Below are 21282 nucleotides of genomic sequence, written 5' to 3' on the forward strand. Positions count from 1 at the left end.
ATAACCCACTAACAACCTCCCCATCTCCTTCCCATCCCCCCCCCCATTTCCTCCCTATGACTGAAGGGGTGTTAATAGACCACTTCACCTTGAATGGTCCCTTGAAATATGTGTTTACTACTTACACTAAACAATCTGTTCCATCTTGTATTTAGCTGTGTAAAGTTTCCTAGATCTGAAGAAGAGTTATGGGTAAGCTCGAAAGCTTGTCTCTGTCACCATCAAAAGTTGGTCCAATAAAAAGATATTACCTCATCCATCTTGTCTCCCTAATATTCTGGGACCAACATGGCTACAACAACACTGCATACAATTCTTACCTCATAGTCAAGGTTCAGAATAGCACCAATAAAACTGACCAGACTCTGGTTAAATTTTAGCTTCAGCTTGGGAAAACCTGGGCAGTCTCTGCAGACACAGGAAACCTGTACTGTGTTATGTCGCATTTGGAACGTTATGTTTCAGGTCAGATTAGAGGATCAAATGGTTCCTTCTGGGCTTAAAATGTATGAAAATAGAAAAATGGGTGGCTTTGTTTTTTTACAAGGACATTGCCAACTTAATCACAATTCTATCTGTACCCTCCCCCCCCCTCCCACCGCCCCCTTTCCCCCCTCCCCCCGATTAGAAGGAACATTTAATATAGCTGTAACTGAAAGTTCAGAGGAACAAACCAGAAGATTTTTTTTTTTTTTTTTTTTTTTAGTTTGGTTATTTGACATCACTTTGTGTCTCATCATTTTCCCTGTTTCCCATGTCTAGTAAGTCAGTTTCCCCTTTTGTCTGTGGGCCTCTCCCACGCTAAAAAGGAAGCGCTCAACACTTGCTAGAATTCACTTATTAAAATTCTCTCTCCAAGTGTTCTGGTATAAAGTCTAGGAGTAGCTGCTGAACAAATGACAGTATGTTAATTATAGCACTCAGGAGAAAAAATTGCCAGGGGGGAAAAAACTTTATTTTTAGCATTATTAGGTGAGATGGGATCTGAGAGAGAGAAAATGTTTTGAGTTTATCCGGGGAGATAGAAAGAAACAGGAAAATCAGGAAAAAATGTTGACTTTTTTAGTATTGTCCTTAAAAGATGGAGCTGCTGTCTATGATCTGAATTTGAAATGTATATTTCCCAACTCCACTCAACATTTCCAGGAGGATTGTCTCCAAAACCCAGACTCTGTATAGCTTGAGAGTGAAAATATAATAAAGGTCAGGCTGAGCTAGAGGCTCCCTTTGGTTATCTTGAAACTAAAAAAAGAGGGGCGATTATAATTCCACAAAGCGAAGATAGGAGACGTTCAATGGAAATTCCAACGCATCTGAAGCAAATTCTACATTTATTTACACCATGTGCGATCTCATAAATCAGTGGAGAATTGATCCCTTCTCTCGAAGATCCACCTCTAAATTCCAGGTAGTTAAAGAAGAGACTCTCATAAGTCTCGACTACTCTACTCACTGAAACGCTTCAGAATTCCTCCCTCTCTCCCCCCACACCTCATTTCTTAATTAATCTGGCTTGGAGAAGCAAGTGAGTTCTGTACTTAAAAAATGTAGGGAGGTCCAGTGGCTGTTGTGGAGAAGAATCATCTGTCTGAGAAGTAGAGATCGTATAGTTGATAACAGGCTGTCTGTCACTTATCTAGGGTAATGCAGGGGAAAAGAGCCTTTGGTCACCTGAAGTGGCCCTTCATCTACCTTTTTTCTATGGCAATAGGAGCAGCGTATTCTTCTCTCTTAATTGTTTGTCTCTAGGGAGTAGCAGACAGCATGTTATCACTACTGGGGAAAGGGAGATGTAGCCAGCTCCTGGCAGTTGTCCCAGTGCAAGGCATCCTGAGAATTAAAAATGATCTTAGCACTTGGCTATGGAAAAGTGTCTGGCTGGCACCCTGTCAGTGACCTTGCCTTTTCCATTTTACTTGGGCTCATGGTTTCCCCCTCACTCCCATAAAAAAGTAGTAAGATTCTTCTTCCCACTCAATGCCAAGACCAAACTATGGTGTAATGTAATTAAGGAATAGAACCATATTTACAAATGTAACCTCTACTTTGAATGGTACTGTACATTACCAAGACATTAATTATAAGTTTGTTTCTTCACATAGCAGTGTTAAGAAAATTAATTTGTGAGGTAAATGTTTGTCATTTTTTTCCTCTCTAAGACAATGTTCAAAGGAAGAGGGTATGTTCAGAAAGCAAGGAAGACAGTCATTGTAAACGCTTCAAAACTGCTGATGAAAACAAAAAAGAGAATATTTGTACAGTGCCAGAAAAAGAGGAAAAATTTTTGGGAAAGGTAACTTGCTTTATTTTATATGCTTAAAGCTGAAATCTTTCATGCATTAAATGTTTGTTATTGTCCTGTTGAAAGTAGTTTTTATGTTAACTTCAGTATAATTGTCAACTGTGCTGAACTACTTAAGCCAAATTTTATGGATGTGAATAATTGTCTTTCTAGACAGAATTCAGATTGGTTTGAGGAAACTTAAGAACTTTAATAATTCTAAATTGGTTCCTCCATTAGGCTGGAAATTTGAAAATTATTCCTTGCCATATAAAGACAAATAAATAAAATGGATTACTTTATAAATACACCCAATTTTTGCACGTCTTAGTAGATGAAGTAACATTCATTTAAACTCAGTGTTTACTTAACTTCTTGAGTGACCTGAGAACACTTCAGATAGTGTGTTTCCTTTTTCACTTGCTAAAATAGCTTAGACAAATTGGCACAGTCCTATCTTCCAGAAGATAAAAATTGTGGTCAGAATTGATCAGAGCTGTGACTTCATTCCCATTAGAGTTGCTAACTGAAAGTTTCATCTGAGTTGTTTCATTCCTGTTTTAGTTGAATGTGTCCGTGTTAGCTGCTAGGTTTTGGTGGGCTAGAGATTTAAAGCATAGAACCTCAGATATATTAAGTTGCTCACTTTGAACTCTTGTCGACTCCCACCAAGAAAAAGTCATCTCTTGAATTTAAGTGGCTCAGACAGAACATGATAGGCCATTTATTTATTTATGTATTTATGTATTTAGACAATGAAATACCCAGAGTGAAATCATGGTTCTATCGAAGTCAGTGGAAAAAATTCCCATTGACTTCAGTGATGCCAAGATTTCACCCCAATTCGTATGGTAGACTTTCACCTGACACTTTCAGTTTCATGAAATTCAAAGAAAACAGATAAAAATCATAAACTGTGGTTTGAACTCCAGCTATTTTCATGTGTTGTCCTTTTTCAAATACCATAGGATTTCGGGACACAATCTTACATCATTGAAGTTAATTGGAACCTGCCGTTGGTTTCAGTGGAAACGGGATAGTGTTCTCTTCCTGCTAGAGAAACAGTTAGACCTTTACATGTGAAAATATGACCTCAAATGGTTGTGTTCTGCCTCTCTGCTGACTGGGAGTAGCTGAACTCTTCTCAGGAATGGTACAGAACACACAAAAGAAAAATAGAGACTGCCTGAGATTTTTGGGTATGAACCTGAGAATAGAGAGAATATGAATGAAAATGTTGTTGGTTTGTACGAATTAATTTGTGAAAGCGACAAAGTTGTGTCTGGAAAACTGACTGAGGAGCACTTTGCCTTGCTAGTGTGATGTAACATAATGGTGAAAGCAAGGAAAGCTGCTTCTAATGGCAAAAGCTTGAAAACCTTGAGCTTTCTGTAACATTTGTTTCTCCACATAACTAAACGACATGAGACATAGCTGGTGGAATTCTCGTTTCTAACTGTTCTAATCAGGGTGGATAAAAATCAATGATTTAAAAAAAAATCCAATTTTTTTATTTAAATAGTTTTTTTCCCCCTCAAAAAGCATTTTATCAAAAAAATCTGATCTAAAGATAGTTTTAATTAAGATACATTATAGCTCAAAGATATCTCATCATGGTATGAGACAGCATATTATAAATTCTAATTCTATAGTATGAGACAATATATTCATGTAATGTTTAAGAAAAGTTTTGTAAATGAGTTCCAAAAGTTCATGGATTAGGGACCCAATCTTATGGAGTTCCACAGGCTTCTGTATAAATTATTTAGGTTAATCTTTCTATCTACCCAATGGGACTCAGTGCTCTATCTAGAAGATACCATCAGAGATGCTTAGTTTTGCAGTTTTCAAACTGTGAATTTGTGTCTCCAGAGGTAACATGCTTGTTAGCAGCAAAAATATTTTTAAATAAATAAATAATATATAGAAGTGAGAAATAACAGACCTCAACTCTATTGTCCCTCTGCAAATTTGTGTACACAGAGTCAGTCACTTACCTCTCTCAAAAGTGCAAAGTTTCAAAAAGTTCAATGAATAGAAGATTATTGGGATTGGAATAGATGTGGACAAGGAGAAGAAGTCTTGAGATAAATGTGAGAAGTGAGGGACATGTGTTTGTTTTGTTAAAATATTATATGTTTGCTATTGAAGAAAAAAATCCAGAATACTTAACGTTGTTGTTTTAGTTAAATAAAACAATTTAAATGTCTGTCTGGTGATGTTCTTCTCCTAATGCAGAATGGCAAGAAAATCCTCCAAATATTAATGATTAACCTGTTGAATTGGAGATAGTTCACCTCCCAATGACTTCATAAATATCTGCTTCAATTTCAAAATAAATCACTGTTTAAAAATGTATAGTGTGTACCTTCTAAAAATGAAACCTACATCTATCTCTGAGTTGTAATATGTAATAAGGTTATAACAACCAACAAGAATGCAGTTTTATGTAGAAACCATGATTAAATTGAGTCTTCCTGACTAGTGATTTAAATCAATTTGTTTTAAATTAAATCCACTCTGGTTATAATCGTAACTGGAAAATGAAAATGCAAAGATACCTTATTGCTTATGACACTGCATATTAAGCTTTGAAATCTGAAACTGAAAAGGCTTCCACGAAACTATACTTCCTGTCTGAATCTAGTGAATTGATCAAAACATTTTAAACCACCTATGTTTGACACTACTGAAAATGGACTCAGCTGAAAGCTAAGTGGTTACAAAACAAATTGTTTGCTTGATGCTGTACACAGGTCTGCTGGAATATGAAATACAGTGTAATGACAATTATTTCCTGCATGACAAGGCTGTGTCTGAGACATGTCACCACCTGGTACCAAGCCTTAACTCCAAATCCTTAAGAACATAATTTACATTACAGATACAGAACTTCTTAAATATTATCTGTACATACATTTTGGAAAGATTATAATGACTAATGGGCTATTGGCTTTTGGTAGAAACATCACATGCCACCCTTTGGTGAACAGCTATTCATATATCTGACACTGCAGATACCAGGAAAACCCTGTGCACCCTGCCAGTTGGCACCAAGAGGTCCTTGGGTCACAGCAGCAAAAGTGCAGAATAAGTTAATACTATCCAAAGGGACTAAGGGAAACTAAACTTAATGTTGTGGTTATGTTCCTGAAAAATGTGACTTAAACAAAACAATATTAAGCGAATCCAATTTCCCCATAAGAATTAATGTAAATAGGGGAGGTTAGGTTCCAGGGAAATTTTTTTCACCAGACAAAAAACTATATATTATATAGATGTACACACAGTATACGTTTTAAACAAACAATTTAATACTGTTCACAGCTATGATGATTGTGAAGCTTGGTTGAGGTGGTGAAGTTAGAGGGTGGAAGAGGGTGGGATATTTCCCAGGGAATGTCTTGCTGCTAAATCAGTGGTTCTCAAACTTTTGTACTGGTGACTTCTTTCACATAGCAAGCCTCTGAGTGCGACCCCCCCCACCCATATACATTAAAAATACTTTTTTATATATATTAATACCGTTATAAATGCTGGAGGCAAAGCAGGGTTTGGGGTGGAGGCTTACAGCTCGTGACCCCCCATGTAATAACCTCGTGACCCTCTGAGGGGTCCCAACCCCCAGTTTGAGAACACCTGTGCTAAATGATGAACTAGCACTCGGCTGAGCCCTCAAGGGTTAACACGTTGTTAATGTAGCCTCTCACTCTACAAGACAGCAGGAATGGAGGGGAAGGGAGATAGCATTGCAGACAGAGACACACCTTGTATGTGGGAGAGAGAGAGAGAGAAATGCACACTGCCCCTTTAAGTAAGCTGACCCACTCTTAAATGCATTGTCTTTTTAAGTGGATCAGGAAGTTGAGACAGCAGCTGCTGCCCCAGGCTCTCTCTGTCTCTCTCCATCAGTGTCCCCACCCTGCTCTATCTGGAGAACGGGTAAGCAGGGTGTAGGAGCAGGGGGGAGGGGGACACCCTGACATTAGCTCCCCTTCCCTTCCCCTCCCCCCCCCGGAAAGCAAGCAGGAGGCTCGGGGAGCAGCTCCAAGGCAGAGGGCAGGAGCAGCACATGGCAGTGGGGGGAGGGATAGCTGCAATTGCTAGGCTGCTGGGCGGCTGCAGCACAGGGAACTTAGAGGAGCGGGGAGCTGATAGGTGGGCTGGTAGTCTACCCTGGTTCCAAGCCCCCACCAGCTAGCTGCAACAGGCTGCTCTTCCTGCAAGCAGTGGACAAAGCAGGCGGCTGCCAAATGATGTTAGAAGGGAGCATTGCGCAACTTTACACGAGCACGTTCCCTAATTGATCAGCAACGTAACAAAACAACGTTAACCGGGACGGCTTTAAGTGAGGAGTTACTGTATTAGAATCATGTCAAGGAACAAATAAATTCTAAAGGAATAAGTAGACTTCTTAATAAACAGGAGATAAAATTAATGATTGAGAAATGGAATTCCTTTTTCTTATCTGACTGCAACAAGATGATTTAGAGTTTGGACAATTAAGTTAGGATATTAACGCTCTAATTCAGTAAAGCGGTTCCATTGACTTCAAGTTAAGCTTTTCTGATTCTGGGCCTAAAACAGCTGTTTGATAAAGATCTGCTAAGAAAATCAGCATTTACAGTAAGAAGTTCATCCTTGAATGTTAAAGGAACTTTCCAAACCAATTGCAATAGAATCGTTGAAAAGGGAGGGAGGAATTGGCAGGACTGCAAGAAAAGCAGAAGTGATTCAGTACAGATCTTAAAGAAAAAGAGTAATTCTGGCTTGTCTGGTAAAAATCTGGTACTTACTTACAAGCCCGTGCTGATACTAAGTCATAAAATTAGTATCAGCACGGGCTTGTAACAGATTTTTGCCAGGCAAGCTTCATTGCTTTCTTACGTTTTTATAAAGTTTAGGGGTTTTTTACCCTACCTTACTGATGCATGCTCTCAGCTTTAACCCTATTTTAATGTATATTTTTTTGTCCTGGAATAGAATATCAAGGAGAGATTTAAATCTCTCTTTCTTTCTCTCTGCTGTATTGTCACTTATCTGTTGTGACTACTGCATGTGTTTAGGATGTTAATAATGAATTTACAATTTGGTAATAGCAAGAAAAACAAATGTTTAATTTGTCGTCGTAAATATAGTGACTTACTCTCTGCACAAATTTGATTCAGGTAACATACTCAGGCCAAGTCTACACTAGAAACTTTTTGTCACTGTAATAATGTCAGTGTAATTTTTTTAGTGTTTTGCTGGTATAGAAATGTCATTAGTGTGTACACAGTTATACTGGCATAAAAGTTGTTTTGCCAGCATAACATTTTGTTAGTGGAAGCTGTAAATTGTATCAGCAAAAGCATTTTTTTTCTGTTATAAACCTCTTCTACACTAGAAATGTTTACCAGAATAGCCGTACCAGCAAACCTCTTTAGTGTAAACCTGGCCTTGTCTAAGCTAATATAATGTAAAATGTGTAGTTGTGGGGGAAAGGCTTGTTTCCCAGGAATACAATCTTCACTCACTGAGCAGTATCAATTCTCTTTACCCAACAACAACAGCAGCAGCAGCAGCCCCTCAGCACTTTTGATCCTCAACCCACAAAAAGGGGGGGGGAATCCTATTATGACCCAAATATGATGGTCTATTGCACTACAAAAAAACAATTTGAGAACTATTCTTCTAGATCCATGTAAGATTCAACTATAACCATGGCTATCTCTGAACTAGAGAAATATTTACAATATGTTACCATTACCACATTGAGAATCATTAATTTTGTATAAACCGTATCTTAAGATTCAGAAGGCATGATTGTCCTTGCAAACAGTTGACTTGCACTAGACTGGGTGAGCTATAAGGGAGGGGGAATGCCAAAGCACAAAATACTACATTTTACAAATTACATTTATAATTCACAGAAGATTGGTGAATCAGTTAAATTTATAAATATTTTTAAAAATAAAACTGTTAAAATAAAAAAAATTAATTTATTTGTATATTTTCATTACCTCAGCAATGAATGATTTCTAGATTTGAAATGTAGCTTTTTTTTTTTCCATTATAGGTCAAACACTTGATTCAAAAGCGTGTGGATATTTTAAATAATGATGTCTTTAACCATAAACTGGAAAGTTTAAATGGAAGAGTTGATCAAACACAATGTCGAAAAAAACATGAAGAAATAGCTATTACATTTCTAGTAAGTTTCTTTGCATTGTGCGTATCCTAAAAGTGTGAATTTATTTGTTGCTGAAGATCTTAAATTTTCAGAATTGCACCTACATTGTGTACATAACTTGCCCTGGAATTGCTTACACTGGCATGAAGATTACACTTCTGTTCGTTCATAGAAAAATATGAATTGGAGGCTGCACGTTTTGTTACTTTTTTATTTTATGGCACGCAAATCTCAGTTGCAGTTTGGGGGTGTTTTGCTACTGCTTATCATATGTGCAGAGTAGGAAATATATAAATGTGTGTACTATTTCAGGTTAACACTTAGTGATGCTCTTTTTTCTTTCCTTGTAGAAGAAAGTGTCTAAGCTTGAGAGACGTATTAATACTGTGATAGCATTTCAGAAGAAAATATTATCGAAAATGGTCACTAGTAAGGTATAGTATAATACGTAATACTTCAACGTAGGGATTCTATTAGCAATTAGTCATGAACTCATGGGCAGTTACAAACAATTTATACTAAATACGTGCAAGATGAAAACGTAACAAAATAGATTTGGAGGAGATTGTATTGTATTGGTATTATGTTACACAATAGCAACTCAGAGAAAAACCTGAACTCCTACAGACACCTGGTACTGGGACTCAAAAAATGTTAAAAGAATTTTATTTACTTGCAATTGAGTTGTTACATTGAGAAGTTTTGTTTTTCAGTAGAATAAAATACAATTATTTTTTTCTTTTGTATCGCTTCAGAGGTCATAGGTAAGCAGCCTCTATTCTGACAGGAGGAGCAGCCTCTGAGGTATCAGCTGACATCCCTTCCCATAGATGATTGAGTACTTTAGACCCTCAATAGTATAGTCAATAAAACACAAGCATTTCACTTGGAGATCTGGATACGATACTGCCAGAATGATAGCCTAAGAAAATATCAGGTATGGGGATTTTTGCTTCCTCATGGACAACATCTCTTGGCATAAAATTGAAGATTTGTTGGCCAAGAAAACCCACGATTTAGACTTGTGCCAAGCTTTGTGTAAACCTGCTTGGGATGCTAATTCAGACTGTTTTCAGGGGTGGCTTGAGATCCCTTAGCAGGCTTTTAAAGTTAAGGGTGGGTGCAAGCTCCTTAGCTAGTGTAAATTGTCATAGCTTCATTGACTGCAGTGGGGCTATGACAGTTTAAAACAGATGAGGATTTGTCCCAAGGATTTGAGTAAAGATTGTAGGACTAGTCAAATGTACCTGAGCCATAGTTATTTTTTCTTTGATAAAACAATTGGCTTTTTATCTAAATGTATAAACTTTATGCAATGACAAATGTTAAAAATCATGGTTTAAAGGTCTCATTGCAAAAATATCTTACTCTGCTTCTCGGTTGTGTTTTTCTGAAAAAGTTTCAGAAACTGTTTTGTTACACAATGGTATTCTAGAAAAATGTAACTCAGATTAAATATTATATACAAATAAAAAAACTTCCTTAATGCCAAATGCTTACCACTTAGCAAAATAGTTTGTGTCATGCTGAAGATTTTTGCTAAACTTTGGGAAGAAGGGAATAGCAAATATCACTTTTTTTTTTCCTTTGCTTTATATTGACTCTCTGTATGATGCATCTTTTAGGAAATCACATTCATTTTTAGGGAAAATGTGCTTGTGTAAAAGGAAAAGGTCTGGTTTCTGAAACCAACTCTGGGTCCAAGTCTACATTTCTTCCACATGCAAAAGTCTAATTTAAGTAAGAATTGTTTGTACATTGAATATAAGATCTCACCCTTATTGTAAATATTCCAATGTGTTGTAAAACTGGTTTTATGTCTGTGTGATGGGGCGTCTGCCCCACACTGGCAGAAAAGAGGTTAAAAGCAGCCCTAGGGACGCTGCGCATCACAGACAGGCTTATAAGAACAGCCAATCGGGGCCAGGCTGGCCCATATAAGGAGGGCTGCAGAACAGAACAGTTTTTCAGTCACTCCCTGGAGCTTGAGAAGGGAGGAGGACTGGCTGCCTTGCAGGCAGAGGGCAGCAAGCACCCTGGACAGAGCAGTGCTGCAGGCAGAGAGCTAAAGGCAGCTCTTGGCAGGCTGCAAGGATCTGCAGTCTGAGGCCCTGATGCAAGGGCAAAGAGGGTGCTGGAGCCACATGGGAAGTGGCTAGACTGTGGATTGCAGTTTGCCACAGAAGGGAGTGGCCGGACAGTAGACTGCAGGACCCCCAGAAGTGGGGGAGCATAGAGTGTAGCACAGCCAGAGGGCAGTGTCACTGAGAAGGCACCGCAGTGGTGAGTTGCACCAGGTCACAGTCTGGCATTTTTTACATTCTTCAGGCAGAGAGGGAAATCATCATTTACAAGTAAGGTACTTATGAGTGATTACTGAAGATTACAGCAGATAACTTCTTCAAACCAAATTATTATTAGATGCTATACCTTACTGAGGTCAGCTATTCAAACATAGCATAAGACCGGATGTGCAAATAATGTAATGTTAATTGGAAAAGTTCATGTACAGTGAAGTAGTGTTTCTGTACTGACTTAACGTTCAGTGGCTGTAAGAAACAAGTAACTCTACACAACAAGAGAGTTTAGCAGGAAAATAGCAAAATTGGTAGTAATGGATACTGAAAATCTGACTTCTTACATTCTCCTGATAGATGAATTGTCTGCTGCTACTCCATGCTTATATCCCTACTACATTTGACCTAGATTGTTTTTCTCTAATTAACTAAAAGAACCAATGTGTGTAATAGAACTTAGGCCCAGAATATGTTTAAGTGTTTGCTCTGAAGACAATGGAATGTTTAGGTTGGGGAAAGAAATGAGTGCTTTGCTTGTGTGAGCTACTAACACACAGTGGCAGGGTGTGGAGAGTGATGAAAGGTGACATCATCCAACAATAAGATGACAGTTATCACTCAGTCCCCATGGCAGGGAGTGGGAAGTATTCAGGAAGAAGGTTGTAATTCTATTTTTGTGTGTGTGTGTCTGCGTGCCCTCAATGTCTGGTCTACAAGGGCAGTTTTGAGATTCATACAAGCTCAAAATTGGCGATAGTGGAACTAACTATTTCTCACAGAATAAGAAGGGATTGGTAGGTTTTGTGTGGTTTAGATATTTGACAGTCATGTTAATTTATTATTTAATTTTAATTTCCTATCCGTGTCTCTTCCATTTAATAGCTGTTTGTGTCTAGTGAATCTGTAAATAGTAATCTCTTGTTATTGTAAAGATAGGCCCTGGTTTAACAATTACATCTATAATGTAAATTATGGAGAGGAGGGGGAGGTTAAAAAGGCACAAATCACCCAGAGGCAAAAAATGCCATCTGTTGCTCTGAAAACAAGGTGTGCATGAAATCCAGGACATCTGACTAACTCAGCACTGGTTTTGGACACGAACGACTTTGCCATGACTTGTGACTTTTCTTTTTCTCAGGCAAATCTTCCAGGTGCAAACTCGCAAAATGCGATACTTAATCGAACCAAATCTGTTCCACCACTTCCTGATAACATAAATGGACAATCAGTTTCTTCAGTTAAACATTTATCATCATCCCATAGACAAACTGGTTCCACTTCTGAATCTGTTGCAGAAGAAAATGTAAGGTAGGTGTCTATAATGACCACACAAAAAAAAATCAATAAATATAACCCACAAATTCTGTATAGTTGGAAGAATCTACTTTTTTCTTCAAATTTTACTTTTCCTAAAGGTGCTAGTTTGGTTTAGTAATTGGGTCATCCATATATAGATTAAACTGAATTATTGTCTATATGCCCTTACTTTTGCTGTGCTTGTTCCTTCAGTCCATATATCCATAACGAATGAGTTTGACAGGTACAGCAACTTTTATTCTCTTAGGGATCAATCCTGCTTGCCTGTCTTTTGAGGGTTTTTTCTGTAGTGTTGGTTATAGCTAGTATGTGCATTTGTAAACTCCAAAAATCTGCAGAATGATGGCAGGCAAAATGTGAAACCAACTGAATAAGTATTATTTTAAATCTCTGGTGTAGAGCAGATCCACTTCTCACTGTCCAATTGAAGACCGATAGTACTGCCCTTAGATTTTAAAGAAAGATTGGATGAGAGCTTTGAGGGTTCTGCTTTGACTACTAATTTAAGAGGTAACGGTTATATTTTGGTATTTTCTAGTAAGTGCCTCTACTATTCTTAAATTTCTCAAGGCAATCTCACATATTTGACTCATTCTCATTGAAGACTCTAAATTCTGAGTAGACTTAGTTTAATGGATGTCAATAGTATAGATTCCTGTGGTTTTCTTATCAAGGGCCTGATCCTCCTTCCATTGAAAACACACACTACACCCATTTCTTAATTTCCATGTCGGCAAATGACTAGGTCTCCAGTCCATAAAGTTTTTCCAAGAAAAACAGGATAGTGAAGATCTTGCTTATATACAAAAAGGATACTCCTGGGGGAATTCTGTACCAAAAAAATTAAAAATTCTGCACTCGGTATTTTAAAATTTTGCATATTTTATTTGTCAAACTAACACAGTATAATCACACAAGTTTCAATTATTTTTGGTCATTTATTTCAAAATACCTGTCAGCAAGTATGTCTGTAACAATACAGACAACAAAAAAAGATTCAGGAAATGTTTTTTGACAAATAAATTCCTTACTAGACATAATAATACAGAACTCTGAGTAATTCATTTAAATTACAATACAGACCCTTATTTCCCGCACTCCTCAGAAGCAGTGCAAAGGCTTGGGGGAGTCAGGGGTAACAGAGGAACTGAGGGAGAGGGAAGTAAATTGCTGGGAAGGAGCCTGGGTGTGAACTTGGAGGGTTGTTGGGTATGGGTGAAAAAAGTACGGAACAGGTTTTCTTGGGGGGGCAGGGAGGGAGTGTTAAGAAGCTTCTCCCAGGCAGACCCTGGCTGACCCCTAGCCTCTGCCATTCAGTCATGTGTTTCTGCACCCCCATGTGCTCTTACATCCCCTGTCCACATGTGTCCGTCCACCCCCACTCAGACTCCCCATCCCCATGTGTCCCTGTACCCTCTCCCCCGCCCCATGTGTCTCTGTGCCCCCAACCAGTCACTTCACTGTCCCTGTATAGTTCTGCACCCCCTCCCTCATCACCATGTGGCCCTGCACCTCCCGGTTGTGATGAATTACTGCAGAACAGTGGGTTAAAGCTTTAGGAAGGGTAGATTAATCTTTTGTCTTGTCTTTCTTGGGTCCACCAGTCCAAAAGTCTGCCTTATAAACTTTAGTTTTTGGTAACTAGGAAAGCCCTTTTCATGGGAAAATGAGGGTCAGTGGGGCCTCTTCTTCCAGAGGGGCAGCAGTAATTAGCTGGCTACATTTTCACTGTGTGTTGGATACAAACAGAATCAACCAGACATTTTGAACTGGAGGACTTGAAACAGAGATGTGAAGTTCCAGTTGAAAATTTTAAGATATCTTACATTTGACATTGAGTTTCTGTGCTTGTAGTTTTAGAAAGTCTTTGCATCGATCAGGAATTTTTTCCTGTTTTGCGATCTCTGCTATAATTTGAGTACATTGGTGTCTTTTAATATATGGCAATTAATGTACGTGCATTGGACGTGGGCAGATATATGTTGCATCCAAAACTTTAATTTTCTATGCACAATAATTTTGTTTACTGGTCTGCTACTTGATTTTTATATCTATCTACACCTCCTGTGTAGTTATCAGAGTGTTTTGTGGCATATCTGCTGTGTGAAATTCATGTATGATATACATAGTGAAGGAACAACTAATAAGCTAATGTAGCAGTTCACATCTTTCTTCATAATTAGAGCTGGGAGAATAATAAAAATACTTGAAATGTTTTTTCTGAAATTCACAAAATTAGTATCTGTTCATGTAACATTTGCCCAGCTGTATAAGCCAGGAAATAATGGTGAAGGGGTTGGAGGAGTCAGTAGTCCTGAAATAATCAAATTTATTCTAAAATTCAGCAATCTCTAGCTATCATGTCAGGGGGGATTATAAATGTTCTGTTAGTCATGAATCTTTCTATAAGGTTCTCTTAGATCAATAAGAACCGAAACTACTATATTAACTTGTTTCTAGTCTTTTTCGCTTGTGAAAATAACCATTTTAAAAGTAAATTGCTGCTCTGGCCAGGTTTTTTAAATATATGGCACCTTATTACAATTTATTTTGAATTTCTGTGTTGTAGAATGTATATAACATATACACCTACTTTTCAGTAGTTCAATATGTAATTTTAAAAAACTTTGGTTAAGCTTCTGAAAATGCATACACAGATATTGTATTTACATTGTGTGGATAGTTTTGTAGGTAGACGTTTTGACTTTTGCCCACTAGCTTTTGGGGATTCTCATATCTTAAAAAATTAAATATTACTGTGACTATATCTGCCATAGTACATACCCAGAGTTTTTACCTCCTCTCTCAAGCAGGCAGGCAGGCTTAATGGCCAGCTTATATTACACTTACCCCCTTTGAGCTCCCAGGTTGATTCCTGACTCTCATGGAATTGAAAGACATTTGGCCTCATATATTTGCTGCCTTGTCTCTTCAAGCAGCATGAATTTGGAGACTATAAAATTTTGTTACGAAAACCTCCACTTTCTGCAATACAGAGTAGGGTGTCCAGATGTCCCGCTATTAAGGGCTTTGTCATATATAGGCAACAATTTTTCATACTTGCTATCTGGTCACCCATATTACAGAGTGCTGTGTTTCCAGTACAGAGGACACATTCTGTGTGTACTGTGAGCCTTCTTTGCTCTTGCTGCATGTCATATGCCATAGTGCTGCAGTTTGAAACACTGTGGCACATGATTGGAAATAGCTCAGGCATAAGAGGACAGAGGTGTTTGGACACTGGGGCAGATTCTCCTGAATAGCCCATCCGTTGCTTCCTGAAGCCAGTACTTCATGAAAACACGGACAAGTAGGATGTAGACTGATTTCTGAAGATTGCTAAAGCCAGAGAGAAGCTCCCTGTGAGTCTCCTCATAATTATACTTTTACGGCATTTAGTGGCTTATTTGCAGTCTTCCATAAAGCCCTTCCTAGGAAGCCTCTGTATGAAGGCTAAGCCTTGTTCATGTCCTCTTTAGCTTTCTTGTCACCCTTGGTCTCTTAGAGAAGGACAAAGTCTGTCTCATTATACCTCCACCTGAGTCAGCAAGAAGGGTTATCATGAGGACTGGGAATAACTGATGTCATATTGACTTGGTTTGAGATTATACCAAATAATTTGGATACTAATGGGTTGCCTTTGTTCTTAGGACTGGAAAGCCAAGAAACTACTTTTGGGGGGGGATCATCTGTTGGTCCAAATAAACATAAAAAGAGTTTGCATGTCCGCAGACTTGAAGCTGGCTTCCACAAAGACAACTGGTTTGTCTCCTAAAATTAGGTGTGAGGATAACGGTATTAATTTAGGAACAGAGCCAAGGAGCTTTGAGATATTTGACCAAATGACCTTCAGCCCCAGATTGAGGATATTGTGACCCTTGTTGCTATTTTTTGAAAGAAAAAATGGCTTTATGATTTTTATGGGTTTTAAGAAATTTTGAAAGACAAACTTCTAACTAAAACTATTACAAATCTTAACTAAGTTTAAACAACACAGTTATCAAATCAAAATCATAAGTGGAATTTGGTTTAATAAATTTCCAGTAATATGGAACGGAATCAACAATTGATTATATTATTGCATTAACACCATCAGTCAAAACTTGAATAATGAAGTTACCATAACATAAGAACATAAGAAAGGCCGTACCGGGTCAGACAAAAGGTCCATCTAGCCCAGTATCCTGTCTATCGACAGTGGCCAATGCCAGGTGCCCCACAGGGAGTGAACCTAACAGGCAATGATCAAGTGATCTCTCTCCTGCCATCCATCTCCACCTTCTGACAGACAGAGGCTAGGGACCCCATTCCTTACCCGTCCTGGCTAATAGCCATTAATGGACTTAACCACCATGAATTTATCCAGTTCTCTTTTAAACTCTGTTATAGTCCTAGCCTTCACACCCTCCTCAGGTAAGGAGTTCCACAAGTTGACTGTGTGCTGCGTGAAGAAGAACTTCCTTTTATTTGTTTTAAACCTGCTGCCTATTAATTTCATTTGATGACCCCTAGTTCTTGTATTATGGGAATAAGTAAATAACTTTTCCTTATTCACTTTCTCCATATCACTCATGATTTTATATACCTCTTTCATATCCCCCCTTAGTCTCCTCTTTTCCAAGCTGAAAAGTCCTAGCCTCCTTAATCTCTCCTCATATGGGACCCATTCCAAACCCCTAATCATTTTAGTTGCCCTTCTCTGAACCTTTTCTAGTGCCAGTATATCTTTTTTGAGATGAGGAGACCACATCTGTACGCAGTATTCAAGATGTGGGCATACCATTGATTTATATAAGGGCAATAATATATTCTCTGTCTTATTCTCTATCCCCTTTTGAATGATTCCTAACATCCTGTTTGCTTTTTTGACTGCCTCTGCACACTGCGTGGACATTTTCAGAGAACTATCCACGATGACTCAAAGATCTTTTTCCTGACTCGTTGTAGCTAAATTAGCCCCCATCATATTGTATGTATAGTTGGGGTTATTTTTTCCAATGTGCATTACTTTACATTTATCCACATTAAATTTCATTTGCCATTTTGTTGCCCAATCACTTAGTTTTGTGAGATCTTTTTGAAGTTCTTCACAGTCTGCTTTGGTCTTAACTATCTTTAGCAGTTTAGTATCATCTGCAAACTTTGCCACCTCACTGTTTGCCCCTTTCTCCAGATCATTTATGAATAAGTTGAATAGGATCGGTCCGAGGACTGACCCTTGGGGAACACCACTAGTTACCCCTCTCCATTCTGAGAATTTACCATTAATTCCTACCCTTTGTTCCCCGTCTTTTAACCAGTTCTCAATCCATGGAAGAACCTTCCCTTTTATCCCATGGCAGCTTAATTTACATAAGAGCCTTTGGTGAGGGACCTTGTCAAAGGCTTTCTGGAAATCTAAGTACACTATGTCCACTGGATCCCTCTTGTCCACCTGTTTGTTGACCCCCTTCAAAGAATTCTAATAGATTAGTAAGACACGATTTCCCTTTACAGAAACCATGTTGACTATTGATCAACAGTTTGTTTTTCTATGTGTCGGACAATTTTATTCTTAACTATTGTTTCGACTGATTTGCCCGGTACAGACGTTAGACTTACCGGTCTGTAATTACCAGGATCACCTCTAGAGCCCTTTTTAAATATTGGTGTTACATTAGTTAACTTCTAGTCATTGGGTACAGAAGCTGATTTAAAGAACAGGTTACAAACCTTAGTTAACAGTTCCGCAACTTCACATTTGAGTTCTTTCAGGACTCTTGGGTGAATGCCATCTGGTCCCGGTGACTTGTTAATGTTAAATTTATCAATTAATTCCAAAATCTCCTCTCATGACACTTAAATCCGTGACAGTTCCTCAGATTTGTCACCTACAAAAGCCAGCTCAGGTTTGGGAATCTCCCAACATCCTCAGCCATGAAGACTGAAGCAAAGAATCCATTTAGTTTCTCTGCAATGACTTTATCGTCTTTAAGCGCTCCTTTTGTATCTCGATCATCAAGGGGCCCTACTGGTTGTTTAGCAGGCTTCCTGCTTCTGATGTACTTCAAAGGTAATAACAAAGTGTTTTTTGAGTTTTTGGCTAGCCTTTCTTCAAACTCTTCTTTGGCTTTTCTTATTACATTCTTGCACTTAATTTGGCAGTGTTTATGCTCCTTTCTATTTGCCTCACTAGGATTTGACTTCCATTTTTTAAAGGAAGTCTTTTTTATCTCTCACTGCTTCTTTTACATGGTTAAGCCACGGTGGCTCTTTTTTCAGTTCTTTTACTGTGTTTCTTAATTTGGGGTATACATTGAAGTTGGGCCTCTATTATGGTGTCTTTAAAAAGCGCCCATGCAGCTTGCAGGGATTTCACTTTAGTCACTGTACCTTTTAACTAACCCCCTCATTTTTGCATAGTTCCCCCCTTTGAAATTGAATGCCACAGTGTTGGGCTGTTGAGATGTTCTTCCCACCACAGGGATGTTGAATGCTATTGTATTATGGTCACCATTTCCAAGCGGTCCTGCTATAGTTACCTCTTGGACCAGCTCCTGCGCTCCACTCAGGACTAAATCTAGAGTTTCCTCTCCCCTTGTAGGTTCCCGTACCAGCTGCTCCATGAAGCAGTCATTTAAAGTATCGAGAAATTTTATCTCTCCATTTGGTCCTGAAGTGAAATGTTCCCAGTCAATATGGGGATAATTGAAATCCCCCACTATTATGGAGTTCTTAATTTTGATAGCCTCTCTAATTTCCCTTAGCAGTATAAGATTTATCTGCTAATACTTTTCTATTGTTCCATTTAGCACAGTTTGCGCAAAGCTTTAGGAAATTTGGCCTAAATGCTAACAACTTCTACAGTGAACTCCTTTCCCCACCTAATGTATCTCTATAATGCAGAGTAATCAACAACCTCTAACTTCCCTTTTTGGGGATAGAGTAGTTTTACGCTGGCAGCTTTTATAATCCAGGGGATCCAAAGTGATAACTTGGGTCATGGTGGATAATCAGCTGAATGTGTGCTCTCACTACAATGCAGTGGCTAAAAGGGCTAATGTGATCTTTGAATGTATGAACAGGAGAATCTCAAGTAGGAGTACAGAGATTATATTACCTCTGTATTTAATACTGATGCAGCTGCTGGTGGAATATTTTGTTCAGCTCCGGTGTCATAGATTCAGGAAAGATGTTGGTAAATTAGAGAAGAGCCATGAGAATGAGAAAAGAATTGGAAAACATGCCTTATAGTGAAAGATGCACATAGCACAATCTATTTAAGTTATCAGTGAGAACATTAAGGGGTGACTTGAAGCTTAAAAGTGTACACAGGGAATAAAAATTTGATAATGGGCTCTGCGATCTAGCAGACAATGTTATAACATAATGTAATGGCTGCAAGTTGAAGCCTAACAAATTCAGATTGGAAATAAGATTCAGATTTTTAACAGTAAGGGTAATTAACAGATTGGAAAAATTTACCAAGGGTTGTGGTGGAGTCTCCATCAATGGCAATTTTCAAATCAAGATGTGCTCTAGTTCAAATAGGAATTAATTGAGGGAAACCCTATATCCTGTGTTATACAGGAGGTCTGAGCAGATGATCATAGTGGTACCTTTCAGCTTTATAATCTTTGAATAGTTGGTGTAAGTCTGAATGGATGGGCGCTGTGTGTACAGCCTGTAAGTGTTGGGGCTGCATTCTGAAGAGAAGGACTATTTATAAACTCCCTCAAGCTAAGTTCAGCCAGACTGTTTCTGCTAGCTTTCTACCAGGGATTTAGAGAAGTGTTAAATTAAGGTTTTAATTACTTTCTATGTCTTCCAAGAGAAAATTGTTGATATCTGACTCTTGTAGTCTTTAATGGCAGAACAAACATCAACCTTTAATGCCTTCCATAGATCGGTGGAAATAGTGAGAGCATCCCCACTAGAATTCTTAGGGCAGTCTCTTTCTTTTTCTCCTTCATATTTCTAACAGGTTATCATTGGCCCTCTAGACCATTAACCTTTTGGACCTGTCTCCACTGGTAACTATTTTAAAAATATGCCATTGTTGCTATCACCTGTTCAGCTCTTACTGTTACTAAAGTTGGGAGCCCTACTATATGCCGCCATAATTGTAAGCACCATGTTAATTAGAGATGTTAACATCAGGAAAGTAGTCTCTTTTCATCATGTTTGAAAAATCTAAAATGTTTCAAAAATTTGTCTCTGGCAAATTAAATAAATCCTGCATCAGGGCATACAAAATCTCTTGTTATATAGAATCATGCTATTACACTAGAACAGTTCTGTCTTCTAGACACAGAGGGGAAGAATCACTGGATGATTTTGCAAAGGAATCGTGGTGTTCTCTCCGTACCTTTTAGAAAGTGTCATCATCTGAATGCAAAATTGTCAGCTGAGGCAGCGTTTAATTGCAAAGTAATTGGATCAGTACTTAGACATCTTTCAAAGGGAGTGACTGGGAAATGGAGTTCTCCTCCCACATTCCTGAGGCTTCCTCCTTCTTCACTACTTAGAGTCTTTCTTTTCCTTCTCACTCAGGGTGCTAGCTGGGGTATTGCTTTTCAGATCACAAAGCTTGTGCTATAATAAATGGGGTTATAAACTGCAAACCTTAATTCCACTTAGGTGCTAATTTGCTTTCCATGACTGGGTCAGTACAGCACAGAAACCCTCCTTCCCCCTTCCCCCCCCCCCCCCCCCCCATGGATTTTGATTCCTGGAGGGAGATTTGTATAATTTAAGGAGATAAGATAGTCACATTTTTTCCTTCACTGTGGGGGGAAGAACAAACCACTGATCTCCAAGAGAGAGTGTAGAGGGCTTTAGCATGCTACAGATTGATTGATGGTCAATCCTGCATGCCTTTCCCAGGCAGGAGGGGCAGACCCAGAGATTGTTCTGTATTGATCCAGTCACAGGAGGTGAAAATATCAGGTAAGTGAAATTGAATTAATATATTCTTGTAATATTTTGATTACTGTTTGTAATATCAAACAGATAATCTGCATCCAAATAGTAATATAAGAAATGTTTCATAGTGAATATAGATCTTAATATGAACTTCGTAAAACTACTTATGATATTGTTGGATGGTGTCCAGTGTTCACGCAACACTGTCAACATGAAACGTAGTAAATTTGAAAAAACATGAATAGTAGTTTTAGGTACTATACATGTTCCTGAGTTCCCGTATTGATCTTTGTGCTTTTAAAATCCTATTT

The 21282-nt window shown here is 38.3% G+C and overlaps 1 protein-coding gene across 6 annotated transcripts in view; it reads left to right on the plus strand.

Annotated features, from left to right (window-relative positions):
- The window catches only part of ATF7IP2 (activating transcription factor 7 interacting protein 2), a 63192-nt gene that overhangs the window by 28821 nt on the left and 13089 nt on the right, over nt 1–21282 (plus strand). For 3 of the 6 annotated variants that reach the window (XM_042861615.2, XM_042861614.2, XM_042861613.2), the window contains exons 3-7: nt 2160–2293; nt 8340–8474; nt 8804–8887; nt 11889–12058; nt 20933–20995. In XM_042861615.2, the coding sequence (XP_042717549.2) occupies nt 2160–2293; nt 8340–8474; nt 8804–8887; nt 11889–12058; nt 20933–20995 (586 nt within the window). The remainder of the gene's footprint in view (nt 1–2159; nt 2294–8339; nt 8475–8803; nt 8888–11888; nt 12059–20932; nt 20996–21282) is intronic. The other 3 variants (XM_065558816.1, XM_065558815.1, XM_042861616.2) reach the window with 1 other exon arrangement.

This window comes from Chrysemys picta, chromosome 10 (genome assembly GCF_011386835.1).
Source record: "Chrysemys picta bellii isolate R12L10 chromosome 10, ASM1138683v2, whole genome shotgun sequence".
Taxonomy (NCBI): Eukaryota; Metazoa; Chordata; order Testudines; family Emydidae; genus Chrysemys; species Chrysemys picta.